Source organism: Filicampus tigris, chromosome 13 (genome assembly GCF_054856515.1).
Source record: "Filicampus tigris isolate MCC_2025a chromosome 13, RoL_Ftig_1.0, whole genome shotgun sequence".
Taxonomy (NCBI): Eukaryota; Metazoa; Chordata; class Actinopteri; order Syngnathiformes; family Syngnathidae; genus Filicampus; species Filicampus tigris.
In genome coordinates, this window is record NC_141229.1 from 15618487 (window position 1) to 15643241 (window position 24755).

The 24755-nt window shown below is 40.3% G+C and overlaps 1 protein-coding gene across 1 annotated transcript in view; it reads right to left on the reverse strand.

The window, feature by feature from the left end:
• Positions 1–448: 448 nt before the first annotated feature.
• clic4 (CLIC family member 4) overlaps positions 449–24755 on the reverse strand; it is a 28343-nt gene continuing 4036 nt past the window's right edge. The window contains exons 2-6 of the mRNA XM_086050145.1: positions 8980–9089; positions 5151–5276; positions 4936–5042; positions 2786–2967; positions 449–1866 (exon numbers count right to left, since the gene is read on the reverse strand). Coding sequence (XP_085906271.1) covers positions 1702–1866; positions 2786–2967; positions 4936–5042; positions 5151–5276; positions 8980–9089 — 690 coding nt within the window. The 3' untranslated portion in view covers positions 449–1701. The remainder of the gene's footprint in view (positions 1867–2785; positions 2968–4935; positions 5043–5150; positions 5277–8979; positions 9090–24755) is intronic.

Here is a 24755-nt window from a genome sequence, read left to right on the forward strand (position 1 = left end):
ATATCCAGCAGACTTAGTCAACCCATAGAAGCGGTCACCTGTCCTCGAGGGCCCCTATTCTGCATGTTTTAGATGTTTTCCCCCTCCGGTACAACCGATTGAAATGATCAGTCAATCCTGATCACTTAAATCAGGTGTGTTGGAGGATGGAGCAAGACATTTAAAACTTGCAGGACCAGAGTTGGTGACCCGACCCATTCAGATGAGGTCCTATACAAAATTTCATTTCCATTGACACTGCCAAAGGTAGTGAATTGGCATACATTTACATGCGGTAGAACAGCATTGCATTCTACAAAGAGCTGTTTATTATTCTTTATTAACTCATTTACCTATAAGAGTCAACATTAGATGGCATTGAGCATACCATTTTTGATAAAGGTCTTGTAGTGCAACTCAAGTGTCCAACAACAGTAGGCAAAAACAGTACACACCATGGCACACATCATACACTGCCAATAAGTTTATTTAAATTTGGTGTTTGGAAAAATAATAAAATAAAAACAAAACACAGAAGCACAACTTTGATATCTTGGTGCAAGGGCAAATGCGTTGAATTAAAATGATCCGGCAAAGACAACAAGTAAGGCAGATATGAAAGCTCATCTAAAAGTTAAATCTGAGCGGGAAGGAAATGGCCCGTTTCTTTAAACCGCGACCATGCTATGTATAAAATTTACACAATGAAATTCAAGAAATCCAACAAATATTTACAATTCCTTTAAGCAAAATGATCCGAACAAATATGTGGGAGAAAATCATATTTTGCTTTTCAGCACTAACGCTAAAGCACTTTTTGAGCTACTGTGATCATCAATACATTCACTACTTCGAGATTAACCAACAGACCGAACATTTGTTGTCATGCTATTCTGCCAAGATTCTTTTTGAATCATAAACCGTCAACACCATTGAGCACCTACTGGTGTCTTTACATCAGTTTTCTACTTCATCTTCCACAGTCGGACAAGAATTATGTGCCCTTTTTTCCAAGAGTTGCACAGCTACTCCAGCTGAACGCTTTGCTTCAGAAACCTGCTAGCAGATTCCTTTTTGGCGTTGCTGTTTCAGTGGACATTTTCTCTATATGGCAATGTGGTGAATCATACAAGGCATGAGTGGACATCTATTTGTAAGCTACAAAGCTGTTAGACCTCAGGCTCTTACTCTTGTTGAGAGGATTGGCCTGCAGAGCTACAAAATGTTTTCACCTGTTTGGATACCAGCTGGTTTACCTGGAATTACAAGACCTGATTTCACAGATCAACTAGATGAACACAGGTTTGGATTAGTCTCGGTCAAAAATACTGAAAGACTAAACATTGTTCACAAGCCAAAAGACTGGAAAAAAATGCTTCTTATTTTTTTTTTTTTGGACAGTTTTACTACCATACAAACAGTTGTTCATGTTCATGACCTTTCCTCTGCATGCAGAGCGGTCACTTTGAAGGTCGCTTATCAGAGAGCGAAAAGGATTCTGACTTTGATAAGATAATGGGACAGCTGCTTTACTGTGACAGCGCCTCAATTCATCAGAAAAACAAAACATATTGATGTTTAATGAAGACATTTGCTGAATGAACTGATGACATGATGAATTGGGAAAGGGGGAAAGATGTGTTTTCTTTCTCATGTGTTAGCACTCCAGTCCATGTGGTGCGTGGGCATGTAGCAGGGGCGGAGGGTTCGAGACAGGTGAGCTTATTTGACAAGCCTCTTGGCTACATCTGCGTATGCAATCTCGATTTCCTTATCACTGGGGCAGGTGTTGGTGAACTCTTCACGCGTGTAAGCGTTGTTCAGGTACTTCCAGATGGCCGTCATCTCTTTGGGAATGTCAAAACCTCTGTATTTCTTGGCCACCACCTGAAGGAACAGTACCAAGGCAGTGGTTTACGTCACAAGATACAAGTGATCTCAACAGTGATCCATCAGTTTCCTATTCGTATAGAATTATAACCAATCGCACCAAAGGAGACAATTTTGCGTTTTCAGTTAACCTAGCGTGCATGTTTCTGCAAAACGGTAGGAAGCCGGAATACCCGGAGGAAACACACACGAGAATGGGGAGAACATACACACAACATACTGTGCACAGCAAGGCCAGAACTGAGATTCAGAACCTCAGAAGTGTGAGGCAGAGTGATAATGACTGTTACACTCTGCTGCCCGTAATGTAATCAAATCTATGTGGTGTCAATCAGTTTTTCTCATTTAGTAAAGTGGAAGTCAACCACCAAAAAGCATTTGCAATAATATGTTCTATGTGCCTTCACTAGTCTAAACATGGAATTCTGATTAATATTGTGTTTGTGGAATACAAGTTAAGCAGCAAAATCCACCCGCTTTTAGCCATCTCAGGGGAGCGGCCATTTTGTCACTTCCTGTCGACTGAAAACGACATCACAATTCCTCACAGAATGCCGTGCTTCGACTTGTGGGTCTGCATAGAACATATTCTTGTCAAGAAAATTTGGGGGTTGACTTCCACTTTAAGCATGCAATACTAATAGTTTTGAATAACAGTGGATCACACAAAAAGTTAAGGACTACTTGAAAACGGACATGCCTGAACAAATCCGAATGCAAGACACTTCAAATACATGCAATAAACACCAGACTATTACAGCCCAATGTCTTAAGTTAAATAGGTTTTGGTGGGTATATCTCAGTATTGAAACATCTTCAGGTTTAAAAAAAAAAAAAAAAAAAAGTGAACTTGATATAGAAATTTTAATTATCAAAGTGATTAAGCCCTTTATTAACTATTAAATGCAACGGGCACCTTGACAATATGTAGCTTTGGCAGCAAATTGCAGTCGGCCAGGGTCATTTCTTCTCCATCCAAGAATTTGCGAGTGGAAACCTTGATGTCCTCGATGCTGTTGTGATCAATTTCATCAGGCAAAGGTGAGAGAAGATATTCATCCAGCTTCTGCAGGGTTTTCAGCAGCCCACGCTCCAGAGCTACACAGAACCACAAGGAATTTGGACTTTTTAATTATAAGCGGTTCAGAACATGGACAGAATTCACGTTCAGCCCTAGGCAGACCTCCCTAGTTTAGTTGCAATGTAACCATCCACACGGGGGCGGTATTTCATCAACATAGAAATAAAGGCCTGTTACCCATATTACCGTAGATGTAGAAACCTGATCACTCACTCACTCACTCACTCTGTGAATCAATGATTGCAGTGACAATATTTGAGTTATTTTTTTCCAGTTCAGAGGCATCTTATCCATGTACTGTACAGACAACATGGAAAAAAAGAGTCAGTCAATTCATGGTAATGTTAGAAAATATGATATGAATGTTGTTTGCACCGTTGTTCAACAGCGGTATATTATAGGGCACTTCTCAACGAAGCATAGCATTCACAACCAAACTGTAGTGTTTACACTAGCTTTCTGTTTATGGCTCAATATTTTCCCAGATCAAAGAACGGCCAAACAGAAATTGCCACAGGATCAAGGCATTTTGTGATGATGGTAAACATTCGTAAAGCATGCAGGAGAATATTTCAGTCAAAAGACGTCATATTTTAATAACTTTATCGCCGTTATGTAATTCACAAAAACCTTCTCAGACAGTTCCTGTGTGGATGAATTGCAAATGAGGAATGAATTTGTGAACATTAGTTCAGTTTGTTTTCCTTCCGTGTACTACCAGGTGAGGAGTTTAAGGATATGAGGATTAGGGTTGGGCACCGATAACCGGGACCATCATTTCGGTTCTCCCGGAGCCGTTCAGATTTTAGAACGTCAGTGTTAAGTTTCGATTCCTAGTTAGCCCAAAGAAGAAGCACAAGAAGTAAGACTGATTTTAAAAAAAATAAATAAAAAATAAAAGTGCGCTCCTCCTCCCGCCGAAGCTGCGTAGCAAAAGCACAGTAGCTCGCCCCCACTCGAGCTGCCATGATCGTCTCGGTCAGCCCCTCTACTCGCTTCGTGCCGGCCGGCCAGTGTGGGCCGCGGCGACTCTGGGCGTGCGCCGGTTCCCATGCATCCCCACAGCTGCGGCGGTCGCTGGGACACCGCGGTGGCAGCAGTTGCCCTTCGCGGGGTCGGTGATCCTGCCCGGGCCGGCCCGGCGGACACCTAGCCATAGAACTGACGCGATGCCGCTCATGACCCAAAGTCAGAATCGGCTAAGTACATCTAATGCCAACATTGAGCCAACAGGTTCAACACACAAACGCATATATCCAGCTAATATTGATCTTACGACATACACAGCCGCAGCATATACTGTACATATACACATACAGCATATGCTTACATAGACTGCTTGGATTAGATAGACTTTCCTTGCTTGTCCTTAAAATGCAGCATTGTTTGTCATATATATATTTTCTTTCTAAAGAGAGACAAGGTTAGCCAATCAATTGGTGTTCAGTAACATGCTTTCAGTAACAGCTGCATTATTGTATTGTCTTCAACTTGATACAAAAATGAAGCTCTTGTGAAAAATAATACTACAAAAATGTTAATTAAAAAACAAATATACTGGTTAAAAACAGCCCTTTGAGGAATTCAAGGTAAAGTTCTCAAACAGTAAAAAGTTAATGAAATAAAAGAACAGAGAAGCTCATGAGAATTTTCGCAAATATAATCCTTTTTTGTTGTTGTTAAGAATCGGAATCTAGAATCGTTAGGAACCGGAATAAAATCAAAGAACCGGAATTGGAACTGGAACCGTCCAAATTCAAACAATGCCCAACCCTAATGAGGATGAAGCAGATAAAAAGTCCAGGTGCTGTTTCGTGTTATGCCTGTGAGCTTTGTGAGGTACTAAAGCAAAAAAAAAAAAAAGTTTGGTTAAGGATTTTGGTTATTGGCTGTGAAGATGGAGATATAGGTCAGACTAGCCAGAAAATGCTTTGTTAATAAGTGTCACTGTACCACCATTTGTATATGTCAAAGGAGATTCCTACCTTCATTTGCATCTGGTTTGGAGTTCTTAATGAAGGCTGAAAACTTGGCAAAGATGTCCATACCAGCTGTGTTTGACTCAGGGTGTCTCGCGCCAAGTTTGATGTACCTGCACATGAAATATATGCATGGAAACACGTAGTTGCAGACTACAAAGGCACAGAGTGGCCATACAAAGTCATGGGGACTGCTACCACAGAGGGGAGAGAATACTCACTTGGGCGGGCAGAGGACATCCTCAAGAAACTCTTCGATCTTGTTGACATCTGTTTTGACCTCGCCATTGAAGGTGACGAAGGGAGGATGCGTACCTGGGGCAAGATTCTGCAAATCTGCCGGCTTCCTGCATGACAGAGGAAAGATTTGAGGTGAACAACCTAGAACGAGTGAGCTGCTTTGCTAACATATACAGTACATGGCATTTAGATATGAAAAGTACAAGTAGAGGCAAATCATCAAAAAGTGATTGTTTTCTCTGCATTTGTATCTGCCTCAAATCTGTTTATGTGTGCCCCCACTCTCTGCGGCCTTCAAGCTGCATTTGCATTTCAAACCAGATGTCCCTGTTGGCAGATGACACTTGACACGCAAACAAAAGAGCATGTGTCGAATGGTTAGTGTGTACACAGATGCTTCATTCTCTTCAGCATTCAACAGCCCATTGTGCTGTATTTTCATAAACCCACAAATAATAAACAAACTAACGACAATTACTCAACCAGAGCTGTTGCTTTAAAAAGTGAGGTTAAAAAGATTTAAAAAATAAAAAGAGGTGGGCAAGATTTGGGACAAGGCATTCATGAGTACAAAAACGGGAAATAACATCAACCCTTTGGCATGCTAAGGGGAAGTGGCACCCTTGGCCAATGATATCACTGAGCAGTGGATAAGAAGCAGCCACAGAATCACAGACTTTCATTACTGATATAAAATATTTGACCCATCTGAGGCCAACTCAGGGAATATAACCTATTAGACTTGGATCAGTGACATTTGAAACTCATTTCCTCCTTCAGATGGAACACGATGTACTGCTCTTCCAATTTAACGCAATAAAAAAAATCCATGTATATACAGCAAACACACGCCTTGCTATCCAACAGTTTATTTTGCGTAAACTCAAAAGCTCAAACACGGAGGAAAAAGTGTGCCTACAGCAGTTTGTTTGAGGAGCAAGTGGTAAGCAGGTACTGCTACGACGAACATCCTCCATCACAGGATTTTACTAAATATCCCTTTCCACCTTTCATTTGTGAAAGTAAAAATAAATAAATAAATCACGTGCCTTACGCCAGGGAGCTGGGCTGTGGAGAAGTGACAGCTGCAACATGGATTATTTGATGAAAAGAAAAAAAGTCTAACCTGCACAAGGAAGTTTGTCTATAGAGAACAGATGTACAAGTGACAATGTCTGATAATCGTCTGGCATTTGGGTAGTGTGTCTTGCAAAGTAAGATTAAAATTGAAGTAGAATTTTAGAAAAAAAACGTGGGTATGGTAACAATTCTCTGATGCTGGAATATTCTCTTGCAGCTGGCAGGAAATACAGTCAGCATTGCAGAGGATCACCATATTTTGATATCTGTAATGATAAATAACACGTCCAGCAAAGCAGGCAGGATGTGTGTGGAGTCTATAGCCTCAAACAAGCCTGGGTGAATGTTTTTTCAAAATTTCTTCAGCCTGGGAAAGGGTCATGGGAAAACCAAATAAACAGTGGGGAGACAGTGAACGTGCCAGGGGCGGGGCTGTATCAAAGTGTTACACAGCTCTTAAGACTACTGGAGAAATACGTCATCAAGCCACAACATTAAGGAACATTTTTACAGTAAAAAAAATCTCCAAGCACACGACCAAATAAAAGTCATAAAATTATATATACTGAAAATTTACACATAAACGTACTAGTAGTATGTAATCTGAACAACAAAGCTATTAAAGGGGGTAAATCAACCCAAACATATTTTTTTCAAGAATATTTCCAAGCAGGCCAACTGAAACACGGCATTCTGATTAATATTGCATTTGTGGAATATGAATTAAACAGCAAAATCCACCCCTTTTTAGCCATCTCAGGGGGCGGCCATTTTGTCACTTCTGTCGACTGAAGATCACAACTGCTCAGGGCTCAGGTAACGACCAATCACGGCTCAGCTTCAGAAAACAGGTCAGCCATGAGCAACTGTGATGTCATTTTCAGTCGACAGAAGTGACAAAATGGCCGCCCTCAGAGATGGCTAAAAACATGTGGATTAACTCTTAATCCACAAACGCAATATTTATCAGAATGCCTTGTTTCAACTAGTGGGCTTGCATAGAACATATTCTTGAAAAAAATATGTTTGTGTTGACTTCGACTTTAAGTTGCATGAATTGCATCAGGTGAACACGCAGGCCAATTGTACATTCTGTCATCTAGTGGAAGAGCATTTAATTTTTCTGCCTGTCACTATATGTAACTGGCATAGAAAGATGAACAAAGACAAACTATAACAATTTGGATCAATTAAATGAAAATGGGTTATTTCCCATAGCACACCTGACAATCTCTCACGGAACTCATCATGATGCAGTACAGTTCTACACCACTGCAGAGTGCAAACTACATCCACATTTACATATTGTTAAATTATTGCCTCTGTGACGATGTCAAATCAAAATACTGTATTACCTTTGTGAAAACGTAACATTTGATACAGCAACACACTCAGGAAAGTGAGGAAACCTTGCCAAGTTGAGCAAACATGCACTATTCCTACCATTAACAAAACAAGTTAACGTTGGCGAGCCATCGTTGTTAAGCGATGTTCGCTTAATATTCATTCTTACACTCTCATACTCCACATCATAGCTACATTAGCGACTATCACGTGTACAATGTGTGGGAACATTTTGGAGATTGTCAAAAGATGGCACCTGCATTTGTTGTGACGTGCGGCGCGGAGAGCTTTATTTCTTTTACTGTCTGTGTTAAGGACCATCGATAAATTAAAAATTCCAGTGTGACGGGGCACAGATTATCATATATCAAATAAAAGTTTTCATTTTTTCATTTTGACCGCGGTAGTGGTTGGAAATGGTAGACTTTTGCACACTACACACACTTTGCGGATCCCTCTCATTAAGGACAAACTGGTTAAAAGAAATTGTCAGAAATATTCACACAAAAAAAAACAAAAAAAACAATCATAACACCAAATGTAGGAGCCCATTTCTATGTATTTTGTTTGACATAAAGTTCTCATTTGTCCTGTGGGATCAATAAAGGCATTCTTATCTTATCTTATCTTATCTTCTGTTTAGTGTGCTCCCTCTATAGGTGAGGAAGTCCTTCACATTTAAAAGGAAGTACCCGCCCCATTAGCAGGTGGTTTTTGGCTGGAAAGCACACAGTCTTTAGACCTTGATTTGACTAGATTTGACTTGACTAATTGGCTTGATTTGGAACACTATTGGAATTGTTTGACACGTGGCTGTTTTGTTTATTTTCAACTCGAGGTTTTCGACTTTAATTTTATTTTGATGGCATACAACAGCACATTCAAGTCAAAGCATTCTAATCTCAACACTCATCTGGAAATTCATCTTTTCAAGCGTCTGAAGTAATTTACCCAGAAAAATCAAGAATGCTACACAAATAGGATCAAAACGTTGTAGTCACTACACCATTTGTAGTTTGGACATGATTTAAAGTTCTTCATTGTTAAATACTGACGTAGAATATCATTGTACGATTTTTGCAAAAGATGTATGAAGCAATTTAAAATATAAACATGAGCCGTTTTTTAGAAACGAAGTCCATCCATTATTGGCCTGTGAAGCAAGTGCAGATTTATTTTTTTGGGGAGAATATCATAAAATTATCATTAAGGTTTTTTATTCCAAGATTTTATTTTGTTTTTTTAGCCTATATCACCCACCGCTATTTGGCACTATAGTGCTATTCTAACACACAATGTAGAGAGAGTTTTATTTACAGAATGACACATTACAAAAAACATCGGGTTCAGTGAAAATGTTATTATGGAAATATTTCTAAAATGCACCTCTTGAGGTCCACAGTGGTCACGTTGAAGACGACGCCTTTAAGCCACAGGATCATAAACAGCCGTTGGGAGAAGGGACAGTTTCCAATGCTCTCCCCATCGCTTCCTGCCTACAGTAAATACAGAAAACAATTTTAATCAACAGTCTTTTTCCCCTCAACATGCTAGCCACATTTTTAAAAAATGTCACTGCCATCCAATGCTAGCATATCATTGTAAAGCATAGACTAATTTCTCAAGAATAAAATAAATAAAAAGAAAACCATAACTAGCATGTATCTGTGTTGCACAAACCTTACAGGCCGTTTGGTATTGTACTCGGTCAGAGAGCCCTTTACAAACACATTTTACACATGACTGGCTGAGTGGAGTGACTGGCTGAGTGGAGTAAAGAAAAGAAAAAAAAAAGACTAAAGCGCCGACTGACTGCCTTCTCTTATGCTTGATCACACTTTGCCTCCATTTATCCGGAAAACTACTTTCCAGGGTAAGCGGAAACCTCTGAAGTGACTCAGATAGGCTGGCTTCTTGTTTCCTATAATTCTAGACTGCACAAACAAGAGTGAAGAGTGGTAGTGGGATTGAGATCAATGCAAGTGGTGTGTACCCTCTTAATCAAGAACAAAGTTCACTGTTCCCGTTGACTGACTGACCAAAAACAAAGCTCAAGTACATGAACATGTTTTTCTCAAATACATTAGTCCATTAAATACATCAGCCCAGATATGCAAAGGCACTGGATGAAAGTGTGAAACAATAACAGTGTGAATGAATAGCGAATTTAAAAAAAAAGAGGTTCAAAACTGTCCCTGAATGGAAGACTTTGTTTTGAAATTTTGAATCGACTCCTTTCTGGTGCGAACAGGCTGGCTGCTGTTGTCGTCTGTGTAACAATCAGTGGGATGACCCTCTTTCATCTGCTGTTTTCCATTGTACGGCGGCTGTCCTGCCCCCCCCCCCCCCCACCCCCAATATCCCAACCACCTCCCATTTCAATTCAATATCGGAATTGCTTGGATCATATCACTGTCTTTTGGTTCATATTAGGCCTGCCACAAACGATTATTTTGCTAGTCGACTAATCACTAACAGTAGTCGCAATTAGTCGACTAATCGGATAACAAATTGCAGCAAATTGCAGCAGCTGCTCTCATAACCATCAATCGCTTACAGCTTGAGTTCTTAATGTACAAGCTAATTGTAAAGACAATTAAGATGATAGTACATTCAACTTGTATTGTGTCATTTTGGTGTTGATATTTCATGATTACATGATTGTGTTGTGCTGATATTTACCAGTTCATGAATGCATCACTCCGTTCGAGAGAGGGAGTGAGAGAGAGAAGCAAGCTCTTCCTGCTTTGATGTCCACCACAGGCATAAACGCACACTGCTTTGGTTGTTAGTTCACTGACTAATGGCTTCTTACTCTACAGTAGATGCTACGATATGTTAGCATTCCAAATAGGACATTGTGGTACAACGTTACATCAAACACACTGTAACGTGTATGTAACTGCAGCTAGCTTCTAGACACGACTGTGCTTATGTCAGAAATGAAATCAGGCATAAGACCCAACTTGCTTCCTTTTTTTTTTCTTTTTTTCATTTTTTATATCGGGCATCCCCATCGTGCTGCCATGAAAGGCAGGTTTGCATTGTATTGAGTATATTTGGTGAAATGCGCTGTAACCTCCGAACTCTGTTGCCAACACGAATTAGCCCTTACAATGCTTTACCCACAATGCTTCTGTGTACATCATAAATGACCCGGATTACCACTACTGCGCATGTGCGTTGCAGACGGGGAAAACAGCCAGCGGGAGAAGCGCGAGAAGAGGCAGCTTCGAGAGAAAAACAATGCGGGTCGACTATTAGAATTAATTGTCGACGATTTTGATCGTCAATGTCGTCGTGATTAGTCGACTAATCTTGGCAGCCCTAGTTTATATCAGTTGAACTTACATTACATGACCCTTAAGTAAAACAATGTGGTAATGAATCCATTTCCTCTCACAGTGCCACCATAACGATGGTCGATTGTTGATAGATTCAGGTCTAGATCAAGGGTGAAATGCAGCACAGCAACTGTTACCATGGCAATATCGGACAAGACATGAACAACCAGCCACCCAGTGTGAAGGATCGACAAAGGTAAACCATGAACCCGTTTAGGCGAACCAGGCAGTGCAATATTATATACAAATAAACATATTCTGTAGTTCATCACATTCACCCAAGGCTGCCTTGATCCAAAATGACCAACAGCAGCTCACAATGACACTGGCTACTCCACAGTCTCTCTATAAGCCTATTATCACAGCTGTGGCAGTGCCTGAACAAAACAGAGTGCAACTCCCTGCCAAAGACAATTAATGCAGATAGAGAGGCAAATTACAGGAAATGAGGAGGCATAAGGGATGATACGTAGTGCTCTTCGGCAGAAGTATGAACAAACAGTAAGAAATGCTTTGCGGTGATGGAAATAAGGAGAAAAGACTCTTAGAAGGCCGGACTTTTTAACACGCTGGTCAGTTCTTCCTTCTCCTCCTCCATTCCATCCCTCTCTCCTTATCCTGGGCCTCTCTGTTGAGTGTGTGGGGGTGTGTGCGTGTGTGTGTGTGTGTGTGTGTGTGTGTGTGTCTGTGTGTTGGGGGGGGGGGTGTATGAGTTTGCCATTGGAGGGGAGGAGGGAGAAACTATGCCAGAAATGTCCTGTTAGTCCCGTCAAAAAGGGTGCCTTGTTTATGTGACGATACTGATAGTAGGGTTCAATTCCAAGTTGTGTTCCATCCAGAACAGTTCACTGTAGAGCTGAATGAGATATATATATATATATATATATATATATATATATATATATATATATATATATATATTTATGTGAGCCATTCTAGCGAATTGGTTGAAATTATTACACGATGAAAATCAAATTTAAAAAAACAATGAATTGTTCAGACCTTGCATATTTGGTCATATCTTGTTATGATGTATTTTACCATAAGGCATTAATTGAGATACTATTAAAGTGAATGTATAAAAAGTCATCTTTTCTATGTCACTTCCTATTGGGAGGTGGCTGTCCCAAGAGATAGATCGAGATAGAGATAGATGGACAGAGAGATATAGAGATAGAGAGAGAGAGAAAAAGAGAGAGATACAGAGATACAGAAATAGAGAGATAGATATAAAAATAAAATCCGACGACGGATGTTGTGCTGGGGTATGTCCTCCTAGATCTGGCCCAGGGAATCACTGAGCTTCTGGACGATCTGAGGTGCAACGGCGGCTTCGGATAGACCAAAACATAATACCCCAGAGATATTCTAATGGATTTAGATCAGGCGAGTGTCGGGGCCAGTCAATAGTACCAATTGCTTCATCCCCCAGGTAATGCCTGCATACTCTTTCCACATGAGGCCAGGCATTGTCATGCACCAGGAAGAACCCAGGGCCCACTGCACCATCGTAGGGTCTGACAAAGGGTCCAAGGATTTCATCCCGATATCTAATGGCAATCAGGGTGCTGTTGTCGAGCCTGTGGAGGTCTGTGCGTCCCTCCCCTCACCATCACTGACCCACCACCAAACCGATCAGGGTGAACGATGTTACATGCAGCATAACGTTCTCCACGGCCTCTCCAGACCCGTTCACGTCCGTCACACGTACTGAGGGTGAATCTACTCTCATCTCCACGGTGTAGTGAGCACAGGGCCCACAAGAGGACGTCGGGCCCTCAGGCCACCCTCATGAAATCTGTTTATGATTGTTTGGTTAGAGACATTTAGACCAGTGGCCTGCTGGAGATCTTTTTGTAGACTTCAGGCAGTGTTCAACCTGTTCCTCCTTGCACAAAGGAGCAGATACCGGTCCTGCTGACGGCTTAAGGAACTCTACGGCCCTGTCCAGCTCCCTTGAGTAACTGCCTGTCTCTTGGAATCTCCTCCATGCTCTTGAGACCGTGCTGGGAGAAACAGAAAACCTTCAGGCAATTGCACTCATTGGTGTGCCGTCCTGGAGGAGTTGGACTGTCTGCGCAACCTCTGTAGGGTCCAGGTACTACCTCATCCTACCAATCTTGACATTGACCCGAGCCAAATGCAAAACTGGTGGAAAAACTGCCAGATGAGTAGGGAAAAATGTGAGTGGCCTCGGCCTGTAAAACCATTCCTGTTTCAGAGGTCATCTCATTGTTGCCCCTCTCGCACACCTGTTGTTGTTTTCATTCACTACAAAGCAGCTGCAACTAATTAACAACCCACCCTGTTATGAGATCAATATCCCAGAGGTTTAAAAAACGCAAAGCTATACTCAGATTAAAAAGTGTTCCTTTAATTTTTTTGAGCAGTGTATAAAAAAAAAAGCATGACATGTAGGAAAAGCTCCTACGGAACATTCTATATAGACACAACACAAAGCACTTTTTGTTCTTAATTTTAGGCACGTTACCAGTTAGCAACTGGCAGCCCTGCTACCCTGTTGGGGGGAAGGCTTAGCTCACACCCCAATAAAATAAGAGGGTAAGGCAAGACATATATTTACACGTCCTTATAAAATGAAGACCACTTGGAAGGGATGCACATTTTTCCAGGGTGTTAAAGAACTGTTCATAGTACCTACTAGGGCTGCACGATGTTGGAAAAAAATGACATTGAGATTTTTGGGGGGTTTGCGATATATATTGCGATGTTAAAAATTGAATTTTCACCAAATTACTTCAATAGATTTGTTTGGGAATAATTTGGTTAACTCACCATGACATCATTGTATTCATATAATATTGTTTAATCCAGACTAAGGGGGTTCATCTGTGAATGATGATTGCTGTATTTAAAAGGGATCACAGCGGTCATGTCTCCAAAACATAATAGATTATTTAACATTGTATTTCACACTTCCATTTAAACAGCAGCAAAATATTAAACATATTTTAAACAAAAAAATAAAAAGAGCAGGTGCACTAGACCCTTGAGTCATTTAAAAAAAACAGAAGAAAATAAAAAACCTCTAAAGGAGCAGCAGAGTTATAAACACCTTTAAACTAAGCTATAAAATATAAAAAAAAATTAAAAAGCAGGTGTACTAGCGCCTGAGTTCTTTGCAAAAATATAACATTAAGATAAAAACTGCAGCAAAGTTATAAACAAATTAGAAAAAAAATATTTAAACTTAAAGTGCTGGTGCATTAGTCCCCTGAGTTGTTCACAAAAATATAACTAAAACGATCTGTAAAACATATTGCATCCGTGATTTGTCGGTGCTGTTTGGACTTATTTTCATAAGGAGTTATGCTGGTGGAGGCGTCTGTAATTGTTTTTCGAGTAGATGAAGTTTCACCTCGGGTCTCACTTCTTAGTTTGAACTGCTCATACAGGGGTTTGTGACGGTGATTGCAGCAACAACAACGGTGAAGCACTGTTGGCAAAGGATGTTTTGTTGTTCTGAATCTTCCTTTTTATAGCTGAAAAAAAAAAAAAAAGCTAAAATCACACGTACTACGATGTGACTATCGCGCATGCGCACAATGCAATCGCAATGTTCAAAAGACACATTGTGCAGGCCTAAAACCTACCTATTCTGTTGTCTGCCAAGAAAAGAAAATTACTCAAGTATTGCAGACAGTGACATCATCCTTGACAAAGACTTAACCCTCTTCTGTAAATAATATGCTGCAATATGAAAACCTGGGGTAACACAGGACAAGTTACCATCGCTAACTGACTCACCATCTCAAATGGATAGGCCTTAAATACACACTGGTTTGTTGATCTAATGTCAGAAAAATGCATACAGCTGCTGAGTGGTGGGTGTGAGTCATGCTGAAGTTATCTCAGAGCCAGCAATACACTGTGAGCCCATTTGGTCAGAGGAGCCAATTATGTATCCGATATTATCTCGATCAGACATCCTTTAGGGTAGGGGTGAACTATTAGTCTTCCTAAGGGGCCATGTGAGAAACTGAAACATTTACTGAGGGCTTTAAAAAAGAAATACTATTAACATCAATGTGTTCAGCCTATTACGACATGCATTTTTTCACAATTTAAAATGTGGGCCTACCATGTGTTGTATTGTGTCTGTCAGGACTCAAGAACTTTACAAAGACTTTTTAAGGTACCCAGAACTCTGTTTCTTTGAGGGCGGTCCGGTCTAAAGAAAATGAGCTAATGTGAACCACACCTGTTCTAATGGTGAATTAGTGGAGAGTATGGCTTTTGTTAAACCTGACGACCGGTGGTGGAGTTAATTTTTCACGGACAAGGAATACTGAGAAATTCAGTGGTTTTTTTTAAATTTTTTATTTTTTTTTAATTTATTTATTTTTTTTATTAAACTTTAAATTGTGTGACAATTTTTAAAATGAACAGTTGGCTCACAAACACTTTTTCAGACACAGGCAACCAACAAAATATATCTTTTTATTCACACTTGACAAGTGGGCAGACAGACCCAATTTTAATTGCTTGTATATAAGCAATTAAAAAGTCCATCAAAAAGAGGAATCACACTCAGCCTCTCTGGTAAGGTCTATTCGGGGGTGTTAGAGAGGAGGGTCTGTCGGGAGGTCCAGGACCAGTTCTATACCCTCAACAGGGTCCTCGCTGATTCATGGGAGTTCGCCCAACCAGTCTACATGTGTTTTGTAGACTTGGAGAAGGCGTTCGACCGTGTCCCTCGGGGAGTTCTGTGGGGGGTGCTTGGGGGTACGGGGTACCGAGCCCCTGATAAGGGCTGTTCGTTCCCTGTACCACTGATGTCAGAGTTTGGTCCGCATTGCCAGCAGTAAGTTGGATTCGTTTCCAGTGAGGGTTGGACTCCGCCAAGGCTGCTCTTTGTCACTGATTTTGTTCATAACTTTTAGGGACAGGATTTCTAGGCGCAGCCGAGGTGTCGAAGGGGTCCGGTTTGGTGGCCTTAGTATTGCATCCCTGCTTATTGCAGATGATGTGGTACTGTTGGCTTCGTCAAGTCGCGATCTCCAACTCTCACTGGAGCGCTTCGCAGCCGAGTGTGAAGCGGTTGGGATGAAAATCAGCATCTCCAAACCATGGTCCTCAGTCGGAAAAGGGTGGCATGCCCTCTCCAGGTCGGGGATGAGAATCTGCCCCAAGTGGAGGAGTTCTAGAACCTTGGGGTCTTGTTCGTGAGTGAGGGTAGGATGGAACGGGAGATCGACGAACGGATCGGTGCAGCATCTGCTGTGATGCAGACTCTGTATTGGTCTGTCGTGGTGAAGAAGGAGCTGAGCCGAAAGGCGATGCTGTGGCTACGCGCACCATAGTATGGATACCATGACATATTAGGATTATATCCGGATACAGCTTGCAAGTATCGATACTTTTCAAAGTATCAATACTTTTGACAATATCACAAGGCTCCATGTAAACGTGACTAGTGATTATATGAGTATGTGTTTAATCCGTATACAACATTTGCAAACGGCTGCTTTTACTGGGAAAAAGAATCCACATTTCTGCCTATTTTTTGATGTTACGTTTCTGCATTTTCTCCGTTGTCAATTTGTAGAAATGCCCTATTTTGAATAATAAATGGAATATGAAGTTTTTTTTTTTAGATCTGATTCATCAATTAATAAACAATTAATGATAAAAAAAAAAGATTTAATAAGAATTGGTAGTAGCTCTACAACTAGGAAGGCATATCCAACAGACCGAATCAATGTGATCGTATCAGCCGATCACACTCATGGATGATCGATATCTGTATCAGCAGCTTAAAACAAAGATTGTAACACCCGTACAATAAATGCATTACTTCCTATCAGGGTACAACATTAACGGTGAAGCGCGGGCAGTACGCCACTGTCTGGCCACTACCAACCTTTAGACACTGGCCAGTACAAATTTCAAAGTCACAAACACCGAAAATGTCCCCGTATATCAAGAATTCTTCATAATACACAATATATATTTGTATGCCTTGCATAACTACATGAACCAATAATGAACAATAAAACTAACTTTTTTTTTTTGTCCTTATTTTAAATCCGGACAGTGGCTACTGATAGCCAGCCGTACGCACACTGTTTTGATTTGAATAATCTAATTGGAGAATAATAAGGCAACTTGTGAGTTAGTTAGAGTTTACCAGAGAGCGCCGTTGTATGCGCATGTGCAGTGACTCATGCGACAGGCGTATGACTGACTGCCCTGTTTGTTAATTCAGTGACACATTCGGAAGATACAGTATACACGATGTAGGCATCTAGGTTTTTTTTGTTTGTTTTAATCTTTCACTACCGTTTCCAGGCATAAAACTGGGAGGGCTGGAACTTGATTGAGTTAATGCCATCCGATCACGATCGACGTAATGGGCTCTCTTGCTTTAAAGGCTTGCGATAATCACTTGATTATCTTGAACTACTACAAAGAAGCAGGAGGCAGGGACAATGATTTCCTTTCCATCCCAGGCAAGGTCCAGCCAGTCTAAGCTCACAGCCTAATTTTAGTAACTTGGTGGCGCAGGCTCACCCCTCCCCAACATACTTTATATTCTAAAATTGGGTGGACTGCTCAACAAGTTCAGGCCACATTTTGACCGAATAAGGAGCTGATGAACAACTCAGCAGCTCTCCTCTTTGAGCTGTGACACGCAGTTGCGATTTTGATTTGGGGCGGGTGCAGTTATGGCAACACCTCTTCCCAGTTACTAGACGGCCATGCATGCTGGTGTAGCATAAACTCTGTGACAGCAGTCTAACATAAATGATAGTTTATGAAAGCATTAATCAACGTATAGTGGTCAACTGAACCAAGATTAGATGAAAATGGGATCACCACCAGAAAATGGGATCACCACCATTCACCATTTCATAATCCAACGCAATAAAGAAGAGGAATGTCATTGTGAAATGATGTCTTTGCAATTGGTTGCCATGCACTACAGTTAGGAGAAAACAGAATTACAAATGGAAAAGTATTAAATCCAGAAAGAGACTAGATGAAATTTGAGCTGACACATTTGACAGCACAAAAACTCTTCCACATCACATCAACACTAGTTTTACCCATCTCATTTAAATTGCAATCGTGAATATTGGCAAATACGGGTATGTCTGGATTGGATGAGTGATGACTAATACTTCCCTTAGTCTAACAAGGCCAGAGAGATGAGTGGTAATAAAAGTCAGATCCTTCTGGATCCTGGCAGCCTCTTAACATCCCGTGACATAGCTCTGACTCATGCTTACATCACTCAGTGGAAACCTCTTCCACTCGGAAGACCGAGACACCTCTCAACTCACTAAAGGAAACAATCAGCTATGTGTTTGAATGACACATAACCATGTAACTACTTTATTGAGGCTCAGTGTGGAACTGCCCACTGCGGCATTTTGGATGGACAAAAGACTTTTTACTAACGAAAAATCTTCCTTCTGTCGCTACAGCGAATCATCATTTTCCATCTAAGTCCATTTCTGCATCCTCCTCTCCAAAATCAACTTCCCTCATGTCTTCCCTCACAATAAAGATTAAATAATGAGGAAGGGCAACAAACCATGTGGGGGACCAACATCCAAGGTCATTCTTACTGTTATAGTGGAATAATAATAATAATAATAATAATAATAATAATAATAATAAGGGGTGGAACGATTTTGAAAACAGTCAAAACCGGTCGAGTCAACAATTCGGTTCAGAACGAAAGGCATTAACTTTGGCCACGTTGTAGGTTGTCACTTTTTGAAGTTGAGTGAAGTTGACATGCATTCGTTTACGGGACGCTGTATCAAACATGGCAGACATAGCCGCGGCCAGAAAGGTTTTTTATGTATAGACTCTATTCAACACGGTATTTATCTGAGCATACACAGCATGCTATACACACAGTGCAAAAACACCATTTCAACTAAGCTGCAATAATAGTTGTTTTTGCTGAGGACAAAGAAGATATGCCTGTGAGCATTGTTGTATGCACCATTTTCATGTATTCATACCTTGTGCTAAAATACAAGTTGTGTCAATGTGTATAATTAGTGTGACATCTATGCTAGTTTTGTTAGCACCCTCTGGTGGTTAGTTTATTAGTGCAGTTTAATTTGATGCCACCTATGTTTGAGACCCACGCTAATCGCCAATAGGATCCCACGACTGGCCAAGCCTATTTCTTTGTGAATGCACTTGTGTACAAAACCAGAATATTGTGATGATTTTTTTTTTTTTTTTTAATAAGAGCTTTTTCTTTTTTCTTTTTTTTTACAATATCGTGAGCTTTTGTCAAGTACCGTGAGTTATTTATTTTATTTTTTTTATACATCGCCAACGCCCCACAATATCGTGATAATTATCGTATCGTGAGGTTCATATCATTATTTTATCGTATCGTGAAATTTGGATATCGTCACATAAGTTTTTCCCAGGACAGTAACAAAATAGCCCATGTAATGTTTTCATGTTTACATCTCCTATGACAATGAAAAATAATATGCATTGGCAGTTAATTAGGTGGTCGTGGGTTTTGCTAAAACGTTGGCTAATGCTAAATACTAGGGATGGGATGAGACAAAAATCCCACGAGACAAGATGTCTCACGAGATTGAGTTCGCGAGAACGAGATGAGATGAGATTTTTGCTAAAAGTCTAATATAAAAAAAATAACAAATATAATTTTTTCAGTTTTCAAAATGTTTTTATCGAACAGACTGCAAGAAAATTATCTAAAGTGCAAATGCAAACAGGAGTCACTTTTGTTACATGCTTCAAATATTGCTGCAATAACAGCTAAAGCTGAGATCTTCTACTTTGACAAAATCCAACTGTGCTCGTGGGACAGTAACTCAATTGTATATAGTGTTTTATGTCTATTTATATTTTTATCTTTATTTTATATATTTGTTAATATTTATTGATTGCCTCTTATTGTTTTTTTTAATTTATTGTATTGTTTTTAAAGTGCTTTGTTACAGCTCTAGCTGTTATAAACTGCGCTATATAAATCAAATTTTATTGTATTGTAGAGTTCAACTTGTTTCTCAGTCGATCTTCAAGAGGAATGTCACTGCGTCTGTGTCAAGATTTAGTTCAGGGCTCCTCAGAGCCGCAGATACGGCACCCCGCTGCTCTAGATCGCGAGCCATCATCTCCAAAGAGTCGTTCTAGTGTGTGATTACGTCCATAATTAGCAGAGCTGGGCACTTGACCATTTTTTTCCAGTCCGGCCGCAACCCTCCACCCTTGACCTGGGTACCTTTCCGGCCGCGACCCCCCGGCCATATTCATAAACATTGTCGGCCCCAGCCCCCCCAAAAAAATCTGTGATTGACATCGCCGCGGAAGAGACGCTAACGGCAGAGGCTTTTTAAAGATCATTAGCTGGCTAATTTACTAGTCGGACCCACTGTGGACACGCTTCAAATGCACCACTAGTAATTACCCAACTGTGTGCTTACTTGCATTGCGAGCCCCAGGGTTGGATTTGTCATATTGTATAATTATTTGGGTCCAAAAGACGGCCAGAAGTCGCAGTCAAGTTACTTATTTATTTTGCACACTTACCCTCCTTCCCGGCCTTCAAAATAAAAGCGTGCCAGCAAACCACTATACAATGCAAGTTTGCTATGGCGTATTTCCGGAAGTAGGGAACGCCAGAAAAGGTGCATGAACTCCACCTTGATGTGCTAGCGTCTGAATATACTCTAGGCTTGTCAAAAATATCGATACTTCGGTACTTACTCGATACTAAACATTTTGAACGGATACAATACTAGCTTGCTGTGGCATCGATATTACCGATACCAAATCACTGACTTCGATACCAACAGCGCTTTGCCAACGTCTGCTCCTAATGGTCTGCTGCTCCCGCACACACTGCCGAAGCCTGCCCCGTGCGCCCCTCCCTCCCTGCCAAATGCAGACTGCTCGTCGACTCCCTAGTTAGCCGCGCGCATGAACTACTGCTTAGATTATATAGACTTCTTTGCTTGCCCATAAAATGCTGCGTTGTGTTTGTCATATATATTTTCTTTCTAAAGGAAGACAAGGTTAGCCAAGTGTTCAGTAGCACGTTTTCAGTAACAGCTGCATTATTGTATTGTCTTGAACTTCTCAAAAATAAAGCTCTTGTGAAAGTAATACTTGATAATAATGCAAAAAAAATGTATTAAAATAAATACTGGTTAAAAACAGCCCTTTGAGTAATCCATGGTTAAGTTCACAAATAGTAAAAAGTTCATGAAATTGAAGGACAGAGAAGTTCATGTGAATTATCCAAAAAAAACTCCTATTTTTTTTTTGTTTTGTTAAGAATCGGAATTGCGACTCGTTAGGAACCAGAATCGAATCAAAACATCGGAACCGGAATCGTCCAAATTCAAACGAACTTTGGACCCGCTGCACTAGCGTTGCGTTCATTGCCTGCACGATAAGCACTTAATGTGTGGCTCAAAGCCAGCCTCACGTATCGCCACATGCATGTTGCGAACGTTGTCGGTCACAATAGCGACTCCGTGATTTGACCTCGGAGGTTCCCATTCGGTGACAGCTCCTTCTAGGACATCTGCTATATTCACCCGGACTCCAAAACACCGTCAAAAGAAAATAGATCTCGTGCTGTGCAGGGACGAGAAATCTCGTGGCGTTCTAATCCCAGCCCTACTAAATACTACTGCTATCTTGGTTCAACAGCTGTACATAAGTCCATTAACTTATCACCTAGGCCAACTTCCTCACTCCACATTCTGTTCCTGCTGCCTGCTCCTTTTGGCTCGTATTGGAAGCTGGCCAAATTGTGCAAGTCCCAGTATCCACAGACCACAATGATTGCGTTGTCCTACAGTGTGTCAACTTTTTACCTACACAGTACGCCATGTGTGACGTAGTAAGCACATTCTCAAAGTTATTTGGCTCTGGCACAGATTCGCCCCACCTACGCAAACTGTATTGACTTTAATCGCGTCGCAAGAATAGCTCAACTCACACTCATTATGACCACAGCATATCGCTTCTTTTGAAAGGTTTTGAACGCACATACTGTATTTCCGTGTTAGTTCAAAGTAAACAATGCATGTGCCTGCTGCTTGCATCTGTGATTGGCTGAATGTGCATATGCCTAAAGTTCATGGAGCTTCTGCCTAGCGATGAAAGCTTTTTTGACGTTATTACGGTGACATCCGCCATTCGTGGTTTTAGTTAAAGAGATGTTAAAACAAAATAATTAACAGACATGGGCAGTTCTTTTTTGGACGTAAATAAAACATGTTTTGGACTTTTTTACCATGTCAATCATAAATCTACACAAACACTATAACTTTGTGATTGGATGGTCCAGGGCGCAAAGACGGAACTTCTGCCTCCCAGCGCAAAGGCTTTCCACTAACACGAAAAGGCAAAACATATATTAATTTTCTGGCTCACATATACACTACGACAGCACAGAATGTCCCCGGAGTGAACAAGGTTGGGTTTGCTGTAATGTTTTATTTTGATGATACCATTAATAACATCATTGATCGATAGGACAAATAACATTGCAGTCAATCACCGATTTTGGAAAAAAAAAAAAAAAGAAAGAAAAATATCGGCCGTTCAGATCGGTGTAAAGTCAACTTACTTCCCTTCATTGAGTTTTCAGAATGAAAGGCTTGTTACTTATTTTGATTATTTTGGTCATATATTCTAAGATAATAACCTTGTATTGCAATTTGCCGTTTACAGTACTCCATCAGCATATTGTTTCTTTAAAAGTGCAAAAATGGTAGGAAAAAAAGCTCCTTGTCAGATATGCAAATAAAAGGAGGAATGTTGGGTCCAATGTCCAGAAAGCCAGTCTTTAGTAATAAACCACACTCTTCAGTAATAAACCATGCATTTTTGTTTCCTCACTTGTGATGCTGACAGCAGCACCACTTAGAAAGACAAAACGCTGATACTGATTTTCCTATTTCAAAAGAGGGAAAAGCAAAATCCGTTTCTTGGTTGTTTGGAACACCATCCAAGCAGTAGAAGAATGGTGTGTTTAGAGAAGCGACAAGCCCAAAAATGAAGAGGTTTATGGCTTGGAGTTGCCAAAGGTTAAATTATTTTTAGATGAGCAAAGACACAGTCACAACATGTGACATTGCCACATCATTTCTAACTTCACCAAATGAAAAACATAAACCACTAAGGGACATTATGTTTCCATTTCATCACAAGACAAAGACTGATGGTCACATGTTCAAACCGATAGCTATGCATTACTCAAGGACTCTTTGTATTAACAAGTCAGCTAAGAGTTTGACTCATAATTGTAATCAATAAATTTAATTAACTATTGAGTTTCAAATGTAATTTCAAATGGAATATAAAAGTGACCAATGAAGATGTTTTCATGTTAAAATGTGATGGTTTTGTTTCGGTGTCCTATTGTCCGATAATCCATTATTTTATAACGTATTCCAGTGGTAATTAGGAGAGTCTCATGATCAATTCAAGAACTTTGTTGTTTTCATGTCTCTCACGTAGGGCTAGACCAATAATTCAATATCACTATGTATTGCAATTGACACGTGATCGATATCAATAGAAAATTCCTCCAATAAAATGTTCCAAAGAAAAAAATAGAAAACAAACCCAATCGCAGCATGGTGCGTGTGATGTAGGCAGCACGCATCCGCCTCCAAACAGCAAGATGTTAAACCAATGAAGAAGAAGCATTTAAAGTTTAAATGCTTCTTCTTCATTCGTTTGGTGACTTCGTTTAAATTTTAAAGCAACGAAGAAGAAACCGCTAACCCAACGGAGCATGCGTGCGGGCCTCGTGGCTGCGCGCCATACTCGCACCGAGCGAGCGAGCAAGCGGCGTGACTTGGTTCAAATAAATGACCAGAGCAAGCGGCGTGACTTGGTTCAAATAAATGACCAGTCGACTCAGTACAACTCCTACAATAAAATAATATTATGCACGATAACCCGATGGAGACGTGGTGTACAAGTAAAGTAGTTCCTTGTCTTTGACTAGCTGGCTTGCTAGCTTCTAGTTAGCCATATCTGACCTTCGGCAAGTTAAAATCAAGCAAGTAAAATATGAATGGACTATGGAAATAATGAGTCCGCTAAAAAGATAAAGTAGTCCTAAGGCGGTTGATCAACGATAATGTATGCAATGCAAGAGAGTATTCGTTCACTTACATTGTATGAACATTGAATGAAGACTAATGTATACTGCGTCGGGGTAGCACCTGAAGCAAATAAGCATTTATAATGCATTAATGGAGGAGAAACTACACGTTACGCTACATAACGATGTACACAACAACAGTTAACTGTTGTTTTTTTTTAAATAGGTTGAAAAAAAAAAATCAATAATTATCAATAGACTGATATGAAATACTGAGATCGTGACAGTTTTTCAGACATATCGCCCAGCCCTACTAAGCACATTTAAAACTGAGTTTATTAAATCTTTACATTCAGTTTATTACATTCTTTCATAGTTACGTTGACCTCTTATTAACGGTTGAGTATTATGTTAAAATAAAATAACCAACATTCATTTCAACAGTTAAAAAAAAGAAAAAAACATCAATATATATCGATAGTGACCAATATGAAACACTTATATCGGGATATACTTTTCAGTCATATCGCCCAGCCCTACTCTCACGCATGATTCACGCTGAAAGCACAGTGGATAGTGGTTTTAATGTAAGTCAAGAAATCCAGGTTTGAATCTCTGTTGGAACAGCTCTATGTGGCCTTTATATATTTTCCTCGTCTGCTTGCGTGGGTGTTGTCCAGCTACTCTGGTTTCCTCCCACATATCCACAACATGCCCCT